The following is an 18,782-nucleotide window of genomic DNA, read 5'->3' on the forward strand; positions in this document are numbered from 1 at the left end:
AAGGACCCATGGCTTTTCTTTTCTAAGTACAGTGATGGCTGCCAGTTTCCTGGCTGTAAACGCCATTTACTCACTGACAGCTCGCACGTTTCCATTTCCAGCCTGGACCCCTGAACTGGGTATCACATTCGCTTGGATGTCTAATAGCATCTCACATCCAAACCGTCCAGGTGGGACTCTCAGCTGCTCCCGACGCTCCGTCCTCCCCTCCATCCTTCAGGGGCTCCATCAGAAGCCAGAACATTTCACTCTGACACCCACATCCACACTTTCAGCACGTATCACTGGCTCTGCCTTCAGACATGTTTTGACCACTTCTCAGTTCTGATTTAGGCCAATATAATTTTTTAATGCAATGGCCTCTAAATTAGTCTCCTTGATTTGGCCTTTAGTCTCTTCTCCAACCAGCAGCCACTAAAATCCATTAAAACAAAACTCAGATCAAAAGCCTCCAGTGACTTCCCACTTACTCAAAGTCTTTACCAAGCTTTAAGGGTTCTCCAGACGGATGTCCTCTTCCTTGGCATGTACCCCTGCCGTCCTCACCCTCCTGCTGCTCCTCAAACTCAGCAGCCACACTCCCATCCCCAGGCCTGTGCCCTGAGCCTGTGCGCATTGCCCCGGGAAATCTGCGAGGGCTGCTCCTCCACCCGCACAGGATTCTGCTAACATGTCACCTTCTCCGGCAGCCTTTATGGGGCACCCATGTAAAACGAATCCTTCCCACCCTTCTCTCCAGTCTGCCTTCCCTGCTTATTCTTCTCTAGAATACTTAACACTACATCGTAAACTATATTCTTACTTTGTTTATTGTCGGTCTTCTTTCCTCGAGTGTAAGCACCTTGGGGCAGAGACGTTCTATCCACGTCTGTGTTTCCCCATCTTCACTGTATCTAAGGCAACTGGAACAGTGGATGGTATGGAGCACGTGCTCAGTAAATGCCGAATAAATGAATGAACCTGAAACGCCAGCTCCATGACTTGTCAGATTTCCATAAATGCATGAGTCTTTGCTCAGAATAGGGCAGCGGCTCACTTCTATGCCACTGGGCTGTCTCATTCATTTCTGGTCTTTTATTCTTTTTAAAATAAATAGATAAGGCTTTAAAAATTTTAAACTTTCTTTGCTACTAATTTCTAACTTAAACTGCACTTTGCTTTGAGAGCATGATCTAAAGACACAGATTCTTTGAGTTTTATTTAGAACTGCTTTACAGGGCAGAATGTGGTCAATTTTTTTTTAATTGAGTTATAGTCAGTTTACAAATGTTGTGTCAATTTCCAGTGTAGAGCACAATTTTTCAGTTATACATAACATACATATATTCATTATCGCATTCTTTTTTGCTGTGAGCTACCACGAGATCTTGTGTATATTTCCCTGTGCTATACAGTATAGTCTTGTTTATCTATTCTGCATATGCCTGTCAGTATCTACAAATTTCAAACTCCCAGTCTGTCCCTTTCCACCCCTCTCCCCGCTGGCAACTACAAGTTTGTATTCTGTGTCTATGAGTCTGTTTCTGTTTTGTATTTTCTGGTGTTTGTTTGTTTTTTTTTTTTTTTTTTAGATTCCACATATGAGCGACCTCATATGGTATTTTTCTTTCTCTTTCTGGCTTACTTCACTCAGAATGACATTCTCCAGGGACATCCATGTTGCTGCAAATGGCGTTATGTTGTCGTTTTTATGGCTGAATAGTATTCCATTGTATAAATATTAGAATGTGGTCAATTTATATGAAATGATCTCAAGTGTACAAAACTATACCTTAATACTAGCCTTATGAGACTAGCAAATGCTGCTAAAATATTTTAATTCAATATATTTGGCAAGAATCCTTTTCACACATACAGAAAAAGGAGACCAATTAAAAATAATACATAAACACGATTTAAGAAAAAAAATTAAGGCAAAGGGGCTTATCATAAAATATAAAAAGCTACAGTTTCCAGCTGAGTTTTTCCACTTCCAAGAGACAATTAGTTTTAATGTTCCTAATTTTATTGCTCCTGGCTATGACTTTACATCTCTCAATAATGTTACATTCCACTCTTTCTTGATTTATCAACCTCAGACATTATCAGGTGACTCTCTCCTCTGACGTGTGAAATTATAGCCACGTGTGCCATCATCCCTCCTTTGCACAGTTACAGCACTATTCTTGCCTCCGTCACTGGTCACCTCTGCAGTTTTAAACACCCACTCATTGACTCATTGACTCAGTCACCTGCTCCCTCATTCACTCACTCAAACATTCACCGTGTGTCCACTGCATGCCAGGCATTGCTGCATGTGTGTGTGTTAGATGTTCAAAACAAAGCATCCCAGTAAACATATAAACAAAAACAAATCACACTGAACAAGAAAGGAGACTAATAAAAATGTGCAAAAACTAGAGTGGAGAATGCTGTGCAGAGGGCTAAAGTGAGAATGAGAGGAGAGGCTGGATGATGCCTTCAGACTGGTGACCGAGGAGGGCCTTCCCAGTGAGGACAGATTTGGTACCAGGCTCACTGATGTGCCCAGTAGATATTTTATGACAAATAAACCAGGTGATTTAGAGCTGAGACTGGACAAGAAGGAGCCAGCCAGGGAATGACTGCATTTGTGTATAGCTCAATTTTAAAACTTGAAAAAATTAAGAATGATATTATGACTGGGTAAATACCATTTACTATGAAACTTGACAAGTGTGCAAAGACTACACTTCTTCCTATCTGCATCCAAAGCAGTGACCAACTCTTATGTCTTTCAGAGCAAAATGATTTCAGTAGAAAATATTGTGAGCGCCGTGGACCCATGACCCAGCTTCAACAAGTATCAAAACTTGGCCAATTATGCATCATCTGTTCTCCATCCACTCCCCCCACCGCCCTGATTTTGACAGAAACCCCAGACAAATAATTTCATTTCTTACTTTCTGTCTTTTCTGTTTGTGAGAGATTTCTTCAACTTTATTTTCAACCATCCCATCAATTTTTTATATTGACATTTCTATTTTTAATTTACTCGAGTGTCTCTTGATGTCTGATTTTTTTCTTTTTGAAACAGCATCCTGTCCTCATTTGATAGATGCGATACCTTCACCAATTTCACTGAGGGAATTAAGTAGTTAAAAAGAAGACTCACTTCTTGGGGCCCCAACCTTCTCCACTTCCTCTAGGGCTAGTTTCCTGTTTATCCCTTTCTTGTTATGCAGATTTTCCTGACACTCAAGAGTCAGTTAACAGCACGTCTTGGCTACTGTATACAGTGCTGCTGTGAACACTGGGGTGCATGTATCTTTTCGCATTAGAGTAAAAAGAATAAAATAATGCCATTTGCAGCAACGTGGATGGACCTAGAGATCGTCATTCTAAGTGAAGTCAGCCAGGAAGAGAAAGAAAAATACCATACGATATCACTCATATGTGAAATCTTAAAAAAAAAAAAGGACACATGAACTCATCTACAAAACAGAAACAGACTCGCAGACATAGCAAACAATCTTATGGTTACTGGGGAAAGGGCGTGGGAGGGGATAAATTTGGGAGTTTGAGATTTACAAATGTTAGGCACTATATATAAAAATAGATGTTTCTAAAAAGTTTCTTCTGTAGACACAGGGAACTATGTTCAATATTTTGTAATAACCTTTAATGGAAAAAAATTGAAAATGAATATATGTATCTATATGCGTGACTGGGACACTCTGCTGTACACCAGAGATTGACACATTGTAATTGTACTTCAATTAAAAAAAAAAAAAGAAAAACAGAATCACAAACACACACACAAAAAGAATCAGTCAACAGCAAACTGTTCATGGGATTCACTTCTGGGCTTAACTGCAAGAAACTGGTCTTTCTGTGAATTAGAGAACCCAGAAAGGTCAAAAGGAAAAGGGCCTTACCCTGTAATACTGATACTCAGTCTAACCTCCTTACTTCTGTTTAACCTCTTTAGAAAGGAACCCTCCGACTGGGAAGCGGCTACAGGTCAGCGTGTCTGCCGCGGGGGACAGGGTGATGAGGCCGAGCTCCTCCGCAGGGCACCCGCTCCGGCCTCACTGCGCCTCCCGCGCACTGCGTTCTCTGGGTCCTGCAGCTGCCTTCCTCGGCAGCGGCGCTTCTGGCCACTGCCCCCTTAACTCCTTTCAGCCCCTTAGGCACTTTCTCCAACTGCCTTCTGCCCGTCTGAGGTTGATGCTGACTGGTGCAGTGCTGTCACTGGCTGTCACCAAGCTGCTCGTTCAATATTCAGGAGTCCGGTGAGCCGACTGTTAAACTATCAATAACTTGGAATCGGTCACTGAGAAGGTGTTTATATCGCGGAAATTGGCAAACTGCGGAAATTAGCGAACACTACAAATCAGGGCTTCAAAAAAATCTCCCCCACCCTCTGGAGAGGGGATCTCTCTCCTTTCTCTTCTCTTGTGAGCTCACCCCATTTTAATCCACTCTCTCTCTCTGGCCTTCTGAGACGGCCCCGCGCTCTGTCTATGGTGTGTGCGTCTCTCTAAATAAATCTACTTTTACTCAGAAAAAAAAAAAAAAAAAAAAGGACTGCGAGAAGGAAGGAAAACTCCGATCTGCTCAGCCTGCACTCTTTCACCAGGATCTGCTTTTTCTTCTTCTTCTCTAATTAGGACCCAGCGCACATGGTGGGTCTCAGGGCGTGAGTTTTGAACAGGCAGGGCAGGAACAGACCTCTTACCTGCAGATCCAACTCGTGGCACCTTTGGGCTATTTCCTCCTTGGCTGACAAAGCTTCATTTAATTCCTCTGAAGTTTTCTTCAGCTGGATGGAAACACAGAGCTACAGTTAACATTTCAATATCAAGTGGCCACAGCTAACAACTGCATACACAGAATTAAAACATTTCCACCTTTTCTTTCTGTGGGGCGGGGAGAAATCAAGAACGCTTTTGCACAAGTCAAAGGAGGCACTTCTAACTTTGAACATCTTTTAGTCCTAAGTCTTGTCTTTCCTGTACTTTGAATTTGGTTCTTTGAATAGGGGTTCGATTGATAAAACATATAGCTAGCGTATTTCAACCCAAGTGTTTAAGTCATATTAAACTTTTGTGTTAATTTTGTATATCACAGTTTTGAAACTTTCGTTTTAAAACAAAAGACTTTAGTTATTCTGATTCTCAACACAAACCAAACAGTCCTGAATTGTGTCCCATTATTATAATAAACTCTAAGTTAGCATACATGAAAAGAATTCATTAAAGTTAATTTTTTTTAAAAAAAGAAAAAAATGATTAAAATAAAGTTATATGGGCTTTTCATGTGACCAAACTTCTATGTAATACAGATACAAAAAAATGCACTCAAGCTAACAAGTTTAAAATCAAACACCACAAAGGAAAGAAAAGACAAATTACAATTTGTGTTACAATTATAGCCTGTCTAAAGATTTTCCTGCAAAACATTTAGAAACCACAGGGAAGAAATGAGAGAAAACACAGATTACAAAGACTGCTACCCATGCTTTGGAATAGATATCCCAGAATAGCAGGAAGATGGAAACTGACAATGTAACAGTATTTTATTAAAAAGCAATAATTAAAATTACAAATCAACATTCCTATTAAAAACATAAGAATACATTGCAGAGTTCCTTTAAAAATATTGTAGTTCCAGGAAAAAAGAAAATAAACAGACATAAAACCAAAAAAAAAAAAAAAAAAAAAAAACCAAACCAAACAAACAAAAAAAACAACAAAAAAAGAAAAATACTGTAGTTCCTTAGTGCATTTAAATATTTCCTGACCAATTGGTCACTTCCTCACAAGGATGAAGGGTAGAGGAGACATTCAATTAAAGAATAACAAAAAATAAAAGGTAAAATATCCTTTGCATTATAAATAAACCAGAAGATTAAATGCATGTCATTTTGCATGAAGGCATCTATTGTGTTAAATGTGGCATACAGAAAGATACCACTAATGGAAAAACTATGACTAGAAAATACAAATTACAGTAAGTTAAAGAAGTTAATTTATTTTAAAGGGGATGGGTTATGCAATAATACAGTTATGACAAAAATTTAATCACAAAGGTGTGATATCCATTAGTAAAGTAGCTTAAGTTCTTGAATTTTTGGCAAAAACAAAGAATTATACCAATATATTTTGTAAACAATTTCAACAGAAACACTGCTCTCATTCATGTCTAAAGTTTCTCCTTTAATCTCTGCGTGGATAAAACAATGCAAGGTCAGGTACCTGGCGGTCAAGGTCAACGTAGGCATCATTCCCAGCAGAGACAGGAGACTCTTTACTCATCAGCTGAAATCAAGATTCAAAAGATTACAACCATGAGACGGAAAAGCCAGTCTATATAATATGCTTACACAACAAACATGAACACCCAGTGGCTAGGGAATTATAAAAATTAAAATGAAAACACAAATGTAAAAGGGACACTTTCTTATATGTGGAAGCTTCTGTCTGGACCTTTGTTGCACTGCAGGATTAGCCCTCACTTAAAATTGCATGTCTAAATTCTGGTGCATCCTTAAAGTAGGGCAAGTCATGAGAACCAAGTATTGCTTACTTTTCTCACTAAAAAGACAAGTCTTTAATTGAAAAATGTGGCCAAATGCTTGAAAACATTGACTTTTCAGTAAAAAAATACAGCAACACGAAGTAACTCTTTCTTTCCAATGAATAAATGTGGGCAGTGTCAATCCCAGCCCAAATTCCAGGCGAACGTTCACTGATCCCTCATGTTGCAAAGAGATCCGGAGGGGGTGACAGGGTCTGGGGAGAAAATTCCGAACGTGACAAATGTCAGGGGCATGTTCAAACGTCCCAATCCTCTACTGTTCCCTTCTCATGTTCTGTCCGAGGGACGACAGAAGAGGGACAATTAGATGTGTGGGGATGGACTAATGGGAGAGCCTGTCATTTCAGCCTCACCCCACTCTCTAAAGAACTGAAATGCTAAGTTCAGCTGCACCTTTTTCTTGGCATCCGTGGTTCTCAAAGTGAGGTCCCCAGGGGAGGGTATAACTCAAGTGGTGGAGCGCCTGCTTAGCATGCATGAGGTCCTGGGTTCAATCCCCAGTACCTCCTCTAAAAATAAAGAAATAAGTAAACCTAATCACAGCCCCCTCCCCAAATTAAATAAATAAATAAATTACTCTTCAAAGTGATGTCCCCAAACCAACAACATTGGCACTGCCTAGGAGTTGGTCCGAAATGTAAATTTTTGGGTCCCCGCCCAGATTTACTGAGTCAGAGACTCAGGGGTTAGGGCCCAGCATGCACACCTAGGTGTGAGACCCACCTGCGCTATACTGATGTCCTAAGAAGAGTGAAAATCTCTTTGCATTTACAGGGGGAAAAAAAAAATCTCAGGAAGGGTTAAAAACAAAAACAAAAACAAAAAAACACTGGATTCACCATTTTATGCTTTTATTTTGAAAATATTAATAAAAAGATATTTCAAATATCTTTCTTCCTGTTGAAAAAATAAAACCCAACGCAGAGAGGTTAAAATTCATAAAAAAAATATACAGAGAAAAAAACCCATTTTTCTACCATCCAGGAAATAATCACCTCTGTAATTTCAAGGTGTTTAAGAAGCTGGCTGTGCCAGGGGGTCTCACACAGTTCAAGTAAGAAGGACAAGCACTGTATCGTGTGATGAGGCTTCCAGGTCCTGTCCCTCTGGACTTTCTCCCTGTTTTTCCCTCACCGCCCACCGTTCTCACATCCCCAAACATTACTATTTTGTCTGCCTGCGGTTGACTCCCCCGCCTTCTGCCAACAGCATCCTCTTAGTTTTGGAGTCTCCCCCTCCACACTTCACCATCAGTTTCTAGTCAGTTACCTTCTGTTTCTAGTCAGTTACCTTCTGTTTCTAGTCAGTTACCTTCTGTTTCTAGTCAGTTACCTTCCGTTTCTAGTCAGTTACCTTCCGTTTCTAGCCTAGAGTCCATGGTCTATTATTTTGATGATTTTTGTCAATATAATCAATTCTCTTACTTTAATTCCTTCTACTTGGCAAAAATCTCAATCTGAGACCAATCCAACTACCTGTCTCTTCTGTCCAAATATCCTAACTGCTAAGTACTAAGAGAGTGAAAATATTTTTAAAATCATAAAACACAATATACAGTTTCCAATCTCAACTGGGCCTTCAGAGATGCCCCAAAAGTGCAGCTTTGCTTTCCTAATCAACTGTCTGTTTACTGCCTTTAGAGGTTACTCCAGACCTTTCCTGCTCTCCACACTTCACCAACTCCCGCCACTCTCCATCAGAAAACCCTTCTCCCAGGTAAGAAATCCCCCAACTTCCTGTACCTTAACCTACAGAATTGGCAGCATTCATGCCCATCCTTTCCTTCTTCAGTCTTGTTATAATACAAGTGCCATTCCTCCCATGCCAGGCCAACTCCTCCACTTACACGCTCTCAGCCCTGTCTCTTCCCAGCTTCTCACAGACCCTGGACCATTTACCATCGTCTCTCTTGGAATCTCAACCTCTCTCTCTCTTTCTTGTCGCTTCTTCCTATTTAGCAGTTAAAGAATTAAAAACAGTATCATTTACTTGACTACCATTCACATTTCTCCAGAGAAGGTAACATACAAATGGCCAAGAAACACATGAAAAGATGCTCAACATCAGGGGTCTTTAGAAAAAGGCGAATCAGCCATAATGAGAAAACCACTCCACACCCACCAGGATGGCTGTTATCTAGAAGACGGACAGCAACAGGGGTTGACAAAGAGGCAGAGAAATTAGAATCCTCATGCACTGCTGGTGGGAATCTAAAATGGTGCAGCGCTGGTGGAAAACACATCGACATTTCCTCAACAAGTTAAACATGGAATTACCAAATACCCAGCAGTTCAGTTTCTGGGTATATACCCCAAAGAATTAAAAACAGGTGTTCAAAAAACCCCATACGCTCACATTCACAGCAGCACTATCCACAACAGCCAAAAGGGGGAAATAACCCAAATGTCCATGAACGGATGGATGAATAAACAAAATGTGGAATACTCCCACCACGGAATAGCATTCAACCATAAACAGGAAGTGAGTATTACTACCTGTGACAAAACCACCTTGAAAAAGGCAAATTTTATGTTATGGGTATTTTACCACAATAGGAAGAAGAAAAAAATCAAAGTAGCATCTGAATAAAGACACACAGACTGTCGTCTTGCAAAAGCCATTCTTCAACTCCATACTTCTACCCGGCCACCCCCACCTTTCTCCCGGATCCAGTCGGTCCCCAAGCCTGCTGACTAAAGCTCTGACGACTTTCAGTCTGCCCACTTCTCTCCAGCCTCCTGCCATAGCCCAGCCCAGGCTTCCACCGCCCTCGCTGGATCGTCACTGAGGGCTTAATGCTCGCCTCTCCCGAGCCGTGCTCTGCTCCAATTCAATTCTTCTTCGGATTTTCTCCAATACAGACTTCAGTGTATTTTCTCCCTAAAATCTACTCACTGGTTTCCAAAATTCCCAACTCTTTTAACAAAACCGTTCATTGTCCTACTGACCTTAAGGTTCCCGTCTCATCTCCGGGCACCCCGCAGAGTGTGCTAACGGGTTCTTCCTTCCACACCCCCGACGGGCCAGGCAGCACCTGCTCTTTCGTGCCTCTGGGACTGTGTGCACGACAACGTCTGCCCCTCCTCACCGCGTCCCATCCTTCGGTGCTCAGGTTAGTTCCCCGGGGAGCCCTCCCCAGCATGCCTGAACTGAGTCACATACGCCTGTTTTTCCCCTTGATGGCACTTTCTACTTTGAATGCTTTGAGTTCTCTAAATTGCTCATTTGGCCATTTCTCCTTTTAGACTAACATTCTGTGAGGCCAGGACCATGACTGTCTTTTCCACAGCTGGAGCCCAAAGGTCCATTATAGCTCCTGGTGCATATTAGATGCTCAGTAAGTTACTTGCTAAACGAGTAAAATGAATAAGCACGTAACAGAGGCACCGTCTGAAAAGCCTAATTGTACCTACGATTTTATGTATTGCTCTGTTCACTTGACATTTTACATGTTTTCCCTTTGTCAGAAGGTACTCCTTTTTTGGTTTCAAATACCAGCCACAGAATATCCCATGGGATAGAGGTCATGTGCTCACCAGTAGCTATATATTGTTTTCACATTTCTGTTCATATAAAACAGTTTAATAAACACTGTTGTGTCCAATCTAGTTATGAATTTCTAAATAATTCCCTGGGATAGATTCATAGAATGAAAATCACTCAGTCACAGATTTTAATGAAAAAAAACCCCTTGATTAAAGATCCAATACCTGTTACTACAGAAAAATTGGAAAATGCAGAACCATTTAGAATTAACATTTTGGAAAGTTGCTTGGTTTTCACTCATCTTAATTTTTATTTTAAACAAAAATGGGATTATACTGTTCATGTGCTCTGTATCTTACCTTTTTAAACCTAATATAAACTTTCCCCATGTCATTACATATTCTTCAAAAAATATGCTTTAGTGTCTACGTAACATGCCAATATATTATTGTACCATAATTTATTTATCCGTTCCCCTGTTGCTGGGCAGTTAGGTTATTTCTCATGTTTCAGTCCTAGAAGATAATGCGGAAATAAACAATCTTGAGGTGACACAGTACGTCATGGAAGTGGGGTCTCCATGGATCTGAGTTCTAAGTTTGTCACCACTTCTTGTGTGAACCTGAGCAAGTAACTCACACCGTCCAGGCCTGTGTCCTCTTTCTTAAAATGGCTACAATAATTGGACACACCTCAAAGGATTGTAGTTGATTTTTTTGTCATTTTAAAAATTGTGGTAAAAAATATAGAACATAAAATCGGTCATTTCAACAATGTTTTATGTGCACATTTCAGTAGCATTGATGACAACTGAAGTGAATTTTAAATGAGTTAACAGATTTAAGTGTTCAGTGACTACCCGCACTTCTGAGCACACAGCAGGTGCTAAACAAACGTGTATAACTAATGTCACTATCTGTGTATTTCAGAGCTCCTTCAGCTCCTAAAAGTGGAACCACAGGACTAGCTGCAGTAAGGCAGCACAGTTAATGGCCCTCTCATTATTCTTCTTGCTTTTGTTTAGTAACAGAATCCTCAACTTTTGGCTGGGTCCATGACCAGCGGGAATAAAGACCACGTTTCAGAGTTTCCATGTGTGGCAGTGTGAGTAACAGCTGGATAACAGGAGGGAGAATTCCTGGAATTTTACTTAGAGGAAGTGGGGGACCCTCTTTCAGCCCTGCCTGCTGGCTGGACTGTGAACGTGAGGGCTGGAAGCCAAGCAGCCACAGCTGGCCACAGGGTGGGACTCACGCGTTAAGGATGGCAGACAGTAAGATGCAAGAAAGCTGCGTCCCTATGACTACAGAGCCAACCCAGGACCACTTAAGAGCGAATTAAACTTACACCTTGCTTGGGTGATCATCATTTTGTCATTTTAACACTCAAGACCTTGTGTCTTACATGGCAAAGAGTTTACCCTCCTCCCTTCAGCGCTGTCTGCCAAACTGATCATCTGCTAAAAGCTTTGCTTTTTTGAAAAGGTCCTGTATAATGAAAAGTTTGGCTGACCTCTGTCCCCATTTACTGGGAGGCAGCCTCCAGATTCCTGGAACTTCTCTGACTGTCTTTGTTATTCATGGTGGGCCCTTAGATAGTTTAAGCAAACGTGATGACTCTGGTTGGAGGCTGCTGGTGCCAGAAAAACCAACCATGTACTAGAAGGTTGGCGCTCTGTGCCACTTGGTATCAGCCTGACCTCTGGGGAGGAGAAGGGGCTGGAAATTTAGTTCAACTTTGGGGCCAGTGATGAAATCAATCACACCTATCTATGAAACCCCAATAAAACTATGGACTTGAAAGCTCAGGTGAGCTTCCCTGGTTGGCAGTACTCTGAGTATTGTCACACATTAATGCCGGGAGGGTGACATCTCGTGATCCCATGGGGAGGTGACAACAGAGGCTTTGAGTTTTGGGACCCTCACGGACCCCCACTGTGGGGGGAGCTGGTTCTGATGTGTATTCTTTTGCTATAATAAAACCATCATTGTTATTGAGTTCTGTGAGTCACTCCAGCAAATTATCAAATCTGAGGGGTAGTGGGAACCCCTGGATTCATAGTGGATCGGATTTAAAAGAAAACATGTTATCTTAATTTGAATTTAGCATTTTTCATGTTTGTCTGTTGTGGGTTTTTTTTCCTGTTAGTTACATTCTTACATTCTATACTGTTTCTAGTTCCCTTAAAGTTGTCTTCCATTGCTTTTATGATTCAAAAATTCTCACATCCTAAGATCAGCCAATTATTAATCTATATTTTATTTTTACTCTTATAGTTCTATGTTTGAACTATATTAAGTTCTATATATAGAATATAGTTCTAGATTTGATGGAGTTCAGGACACGTGACCCCAAAACATGGCTCCTTGGCATACTGAGTGTTTCAGGCTGAAGGGATTTGTGCCAGAGCAGGTTAGGAAAGATTTTTCTGACGTTCCTCTGAAGCAGGTCTTAAGACCTTCATGTGAGAGGCACCTCACTGTGCTCAGAGGAAAGGAGTAGCCTTATCTCCAAAGTCAGAGGGATGTGGAAGAAATCTGAACAAACGGGAAGGACTGGCTGCTTCCCTAGAGATGACACCGAGCTCAAACTCTTTCTTGCCCTATCACACTTTCCCATGTAACTCCACTCTTCATCAAACCTCGCAATGAAACACTCGGGTTTAAACACTTCTTTGGTCTTTATTTCTTTATGAAGGCTCCTGTGTCGTGTAAAACTTAAATAAATGTGTATGTTTTTTCTCTTGTTAATCTGTGTTTTCTATGGCGGTCCCAGCTGACAGCTTGGAAGGATGGAGGGAAAAAACATTTTTCCCCTCCTACAGTTTCAAATAAATATTCATTTAGAAACTGCTTTGGGTGTGATTGGAGTTGAAGACTCATTTTCTGCCAAACAAGAAATCAGTATTTGGGGGGAAGGTATAGCTCAGTGGCAGAGCACATGCCTGGCACGCACAAGGTCCTGGCTTCCACCCCCAGGCCCTCTATTGAAAATAAATGAACTTCATTACCCCTCCCCCCAAAAAAAGAAATCAAAACCTAAATGTGAGAGAGACTGCTGGTTTAACACAGATATTATTTGTAATGGCTTTAGGAGTTAGTCTACTGCTCCTAATTCATTAGGGCATTTTTAAAGATTAGGACTAGTTACCAAATATCCATACCTGTAAGATAAATGTTTAACATTAAATAAAAATGAGGGGTGGGAGGGTACAGCTCAGTGGTAGAGTGTATGCTTAGCATGCACAAGGTCCTGAGTTCAATCCTCAGCACCTCCATTAAAAAAGTAATAATAATAATAATAATCAAACCTAATTACACCCCCGCCAAAAAAAAAAAAAAAGCGAAAAATGAGACAAGCTATATCACAGGTGTAAGGAAAAAAATTCTCAAAAACTAAGTAGGAGAATCGCTTTTTAAAATCTTGACTTCAGTTCCTTAAACTCATGTTTGCTGCTTTAAGGTCTCGCACCCCGTAAGCACAAGGGTCCAACGTACCTCCTGAATGGCTGTCATGACAACGTGCTGAACGGACTCCTCCATCATCATAATGGCCTGGATGTACTCTGCAAACAAGAACAACCTGGGATGTCACCGTTCAGGGTAACGGCAGTCGGGGGTGGGGGCAGCTAAGGCATCGCGAACTCTTGTCAGTAGTTTCCTGTGTGTTGATTCTTCCTCCGATTCCTCAGATAGGGTTCAGAGGTAAAGTAAAGGCTGAACATCACAGAACTCATCGTCCCTTAAAATAAGTGCCTCCTCCCACCCACTCTACACACGGAAAGTTGAGGGTACAGCTAAAGGTCACGGGAATGGCGGGTCTCAGGAATGCCAAACAAGGAAACGGTGGAGCCTAAAGCCAGCATGGAAAGGACTCTGTATTCCTGTTTCTAAAATCAAAAAATCTTTCACATTATTCTCTGTTACACATTAAAAAATTTTGAAGTCTGTGTTTTGTTCTTACGAGACATCAAAGCATTGAATTTTGTATAATTCCTTCCTTAACATTTCCTATAATTAAAAAAAAAACCTTAGTGACCCTGAGAGCTGCTTAGGACAAAGAACTGAGATGAATTTAAAATAGAGATAAAATACTTATTGTATAACCCTGGGCTTAAAAAATAACAACCCATGTCTCTAATAAGCTAAAGCACCAACTGCATCCATCCTACCTTCACCCCTGCCCCAAAGGGGGAGGATCCTCAGCCATTAAGTGGGGACAGAGTTGAAAAAAATATTTTCTTCCCAACTAAAACACCCGGGAAGGGGTTTACATTATTTTCAAATCCAACAATGGATGAAAAAAGTGGCATGAGGCATAAAAGATTAATAGGCAGCTTGGATTTCAACAAATATGGTAAATATAGTTTAATGAGCAACATTTAAACAAGTCAAGTCATTAGGAAAGCCTTGACCAGCCTCTCCCCACTCTATACCCCCCAAAAAACACCAAAAACTTGTCTTAGCACTCCAGTTTTATATAAAATAGTCTAACTGTGAAATTGTTACAGTAACCTTTTGGGAAGAGACTCAGGTATTTGGAGTACCAAACTGTAATCTCTTGCTTGATAGGTAAATTGTTTAAAAAAAAGAGAGAGAGAATTTTGACGGCCCTATTAAATTATGACATTCCAGTTGTTAATGTCAAAGCTTTTAGTTTTTAAGGAAGTACCGTCTTCCAGCTACTTGTACCCAACCAACGTGCGGTGACACAGACAAGACACAACACACTTAAATCGCAGGCATGGGTCTCAGGCCAAAAGCAGGAATGCATCGTCACTTAACCACTATCTGGTCAAAAAAAAAAAAAGAATTCCTTTAGTCTGAACTCAACTTTCTGTTTGCTTTGCTTTGTTAGTGAGGGGCATCTGTGTGTGCTGGGATGCAGGGGTGCCAGACACAGAATTCAAAGGCTACGGAGGAACTGGCGGAGCTGGGATCAGAATGGAGGACTGTGGACATGGAGAGGACAGGCAGCGGCCTGGTCGCGGGAGGGAGACTGATGGCAGCCCGGTGGTCGTGAAGGAGGTGACGGCGGACAGGGAGGTCGGGGTTAGTCAGGTGTGAGGGGAAGCGTTAGTTAAGAAGCGGTGTTGCCACGTCAAGGCCCTTCCCCGCGAACACCGTAAAATGCCAGATGATAAAATGAGGATGAGAACCCCGTTAATGTACAAATTTTGAAAAATAAAAAAAATTTAAATCTTAAAAGTCCAAAATACAAGTGTGTATGATTACTGAGGCCATGCTGGAGAATGAAGTGTGTGATGTCAGGGAGTTTATCCTGAAAACTTAGCCTATGGGTCCAGAATGTATAGCTCGGTTTAGTACTGAGAGTATTAAGTTATAATGTGGAAGAGACACAGATTTTCATTCCCATCTAGCCTTTCCCAAGCAAGAACTCCTGGGCAAGTCAAATAATACCTATAAGGTTTAATTTTCCCACCTGTAAAAAGTGGTTTTTGTTACCAGGCAGAAGGGAGACACTCAGTAAATATTATCATTAGTCTGTTTTCACTAATCTTTGCTTTTTCCAATTCATCACCATTTCTCTGTCCCAGTTTGAGACATCAGATAACTGAGATAAATGTAGGCTGAGCCAACGTGCTGAGCAATTACTCCTCACTTCTAGGAACTGAAAAATACATCCTCTAAACAGAATGCCCTGTCTGTGTGGTGCCTTGTGAATTACAAAGCAAATACACACATGCGGCTTCACTGACTCTGCGTGACAATCAGGTGTGGTGCCCTCACTCTGCAGAGGAGGAAACAGGCTGAGTGTCTGTCTAGTCCATGTCAGGTGGCAGATGGCATGGCCACTCTGTAAGCCTTATGTCTGTGTCACCATGGGCAGTGACTCAAGTTCATTTCATTTGATTCTTGGCTCTCAGTTGTGTTCCTGAGAGCAGAGTCTGCCCCCTGGACAAGGGAGATGTTACAATCCTGTTCAAAGTTTCCACCATTTATATAATTTTCAGGGAAAAACTCAATCTAGGTGCTATACAGAACACTTGGTCTGTGTGAGAATCTCAACAAATATTATGATTGCTTTTCCATAGGACTATGCTTATCGATGACAGCCTTGTCTTTTCCTGTTCATACCCTGTAGTAAGTAATCGGCCAAGTCTTAACAGCTATAAACTTCCAAGAGCTGAGGACTCCCTAACAGAATACATTCAGAAGTCCTTATCTGAATTCAATAAACTCCGCTGAATAATATAATAATACTTTAATAATAAATTTAATAATTTAGTAATAATTTTTCATCCACCTTTTCAAATCAATGCATCTACTTAGAGATTTAATGTGTCTTAAACCTTCATACTGACACCAATCTTCTAATCTTTCACAAGTAACTTTTAGATAGTTCAGTAATATATAAACAATACAAATGTAGCAAATTCTCTATTTTAATTCCTGAGTTACACAGAATGAACAAGCTAACTTTTACTATAGACTACAGTATGCTAAAATCTTAAAAGGAATGAGGATAGAGAGAAGTAAATACATTGTTAGAAAAAATTCCTGAATCAGAGACCAATAAAACTGGTCACAGCTTCAGGAAATGAGACTGACTGTTATTAAATTCATCACCAGAACACCCAAAAGGCTAGTTAAGAATCTGCCTTATATTAGCAAGGATGGAATAGGAGGAACAAGAAAAATACCTTTGGGCTTAGGAAGAAATCCATCTTCTTCCAAGGTCACGTAAATCACGGTGAAAGTGTCCTCGTCTTTTAGAACAGCCCCCAACTACCACTCTGCTTGGTCGCCTTTGGTCCCTTCCTCACTGGTCTCCGCTTATAGCTGCGGGTTCTTTTCAGCACCTCACAGGTGACCCAAGTCTTTCTGACACTCAGTTTCTACTGCTCTGATTACTCTTAACCCATTATCCTCCTCATCTTTGCCCGGACACCTTCCCTGACCCAAGCCTACACGGTCCCCCATCACATTTCACTGTCCCAGCACTCCCCACTTCTCAGGCCAGTTAAGAGAGGCATTATTTATTCCTTCCACCCCCTCACCCCTCTCAACTACAGTTCCACTAGGGCAGGTACCACATCTGTTTTGTCTGACATTGTGTTCCAAGCCCCAGCATAAGGCAGGAATTCAGTAAATGTTTATGAAATAAACCCTTCATACTTGTAACTTAAAATACCTAATCTTAAGTTCCCACAGTGGAATTGATCATTATTGTTAATTATTAATTAATTTGGCTGGACTGTCTAATTAATGGTAAATTTCATCACATTCGGTGCAGTTAAAAATAATCTACTCAAAGAATGACGTCGTCTTGTAGAAAAAGGAAGCATATCATCACAAGCAAATTAATTCTACTTGTGAAACTCTTCTAAGCTTGAAAACAGATTACTAGCAAAAATCATAGAAAAACGGCATTCTCTGAGGATGGTCTTAAGGCGAGGTTGTTATCCGCACTTGTGATTTACATCTGAAATACACCACGAGTGTTGTTCTCCTTAGTCACCTGACAGGCACAGGCTGACTTGTAGGGAATTACCTTGCTTCTGCTCACAGTTCACAGCACAGCCCAGGATGAGCTGAAGCATCCTCCCGAGCTCTGCGGCGTCGGCATGCTCCCCGAGGAGGTTCACGTCGGGGAGGGTGAAGTCGTTAATCTGCTGCCCCAAAATCTGGACAGAGAAAAGCAGATGAGAACTGCGTTTACATCTATACGACCGGATAAAATACTAGGCAGAGATGTTTGTCAGCACCAGAAAGCTGTTCCTTCAATCTGAGGGCAGAGCTGTAATGTCATTCGCACTGCCCATTTCTTTTCACGCTCCTGTACGTAAACTATAATAACTATGTTGAGTCACAGCAACTTAGTCCCTAACCTGGGACGTGGTGTGTGTGCACTGAGCAAAGAAGCTGATATGACCGAGCCCGCCACCTCCCCCGGAGGGACCAGACGTGCGCGCTCTGGGGAAGCAGAGCCCGGGAGTTCTGACCCAGGGGCACCCGGAGGAGCAGAGATTAAACACAGGTGCGCGCCCACACCGGTAAGATTCCCCTGGCCACCTGCACTCCATCCGACTCCGAAATGCTGATAACAAGGCACCTATGTTAGTAAGGAGAATGGAGGATTCCTTGTTGGGGAAACTGGCCCCAATGAAATGACATATGCACACAAAAGGGTAGGTTTCTGTCTGACAACCCGGCAGTGAAAAAAGAAGATGCTGAAAGCACAAAAGCAGATTGAAAGTGGCTGCAGTGTTATGGGGGGGGGGTGAGAGAGGGGCTGAGAGGAGCAGTATCTGGTGGCTCACAGTAGGAAGTAAGCATCTGAGTCTCAACGCAGCAGGAAGCCATGGAAGATGACTCTGAGGGGGAGAGTGACGTAATCAAATTTTCATTTAAAAAAATCACCCTGGCTTGAGAGGGGAGAAGAGACTGCAGAGGGGATGGAGTGAAACCAGGGCCACCAGTCAGATGGCTACTCTAAGCAGACACAGCGGCGGCCTGGTAGCGGGTGGTGGCAGCGGAGACGGAGAAAGCTGTATTTTGCAGGTTTAACTAATAGGTCTTGCTGATGACATCAGAAGAAGGAAGGGCTGTAGGATGGGCTGTGGGTTTTGGACTTGAACAGCAGTGTAGATGGCTGGGCCACCTACTGAGACGACGAAGACAGACAACGTAAGCACAGGGGTAGATTTAGATGCAGGTGAGCTTGTTGGGAAGGAGCAGTAAGGAAACGACATAGGTGTTCTGGGCTGCCTG

At 41.7% G+C, this 18,782-nt stretch overlaps 1 protein-coding gene across 4 annotated transcripts in view; it reads right to left on the reverse strand.

The window, feature by feature from the left end:
• Positions 1-18,782, reverse strand: part of HOOK3 (hook microtubule tethering protein 3) — a 93,673-nt gene that overhangs the window by 48,000 nt on the left and 26,891 nt on the right. For all 4 annotated transcript variants that reach the window (XM_074353297.1, XM_074353298.1, XM_074353299.1 and 1 more), the window contains 4 exons: positions 17,563-17,695; positions 13,545-13,612; positions 6,219-6,281; positions 4,700-4,783 (listed from right to left, as the gene is read on the reverse strand). In XM_074353297.1, the coding sequence (XP_074209398.1) occupies positions 4,700-4,783; positions 6,219-6,281; positions 13,545-13,612; positions 17,563-17,695 (348 nt within the window). The remainder of the gene's footprint in view (positions 1-4,699; positions 4,784-6,218; positions 6,282-13,544; positions 13,613-17,562; positions 17,696-18,782) is intronic.

The sequence above is a fragment of the Camelus bactrianus genome, chromosome 26 (assembly GCF_048773025.1).
Source record: "Camelus bactrianus isolate YW-2024 breed Bactrian camel chromosome 26, ASM4877302v1, whole genome shotgun sequence".
Taxonomy (NCBI): domain Eukaryota; kingdom Metazoa; phylum Chordata; class Mammalia; order Artiodactyla; family Camelidae; genus Camelus; species Camelus bactrianus.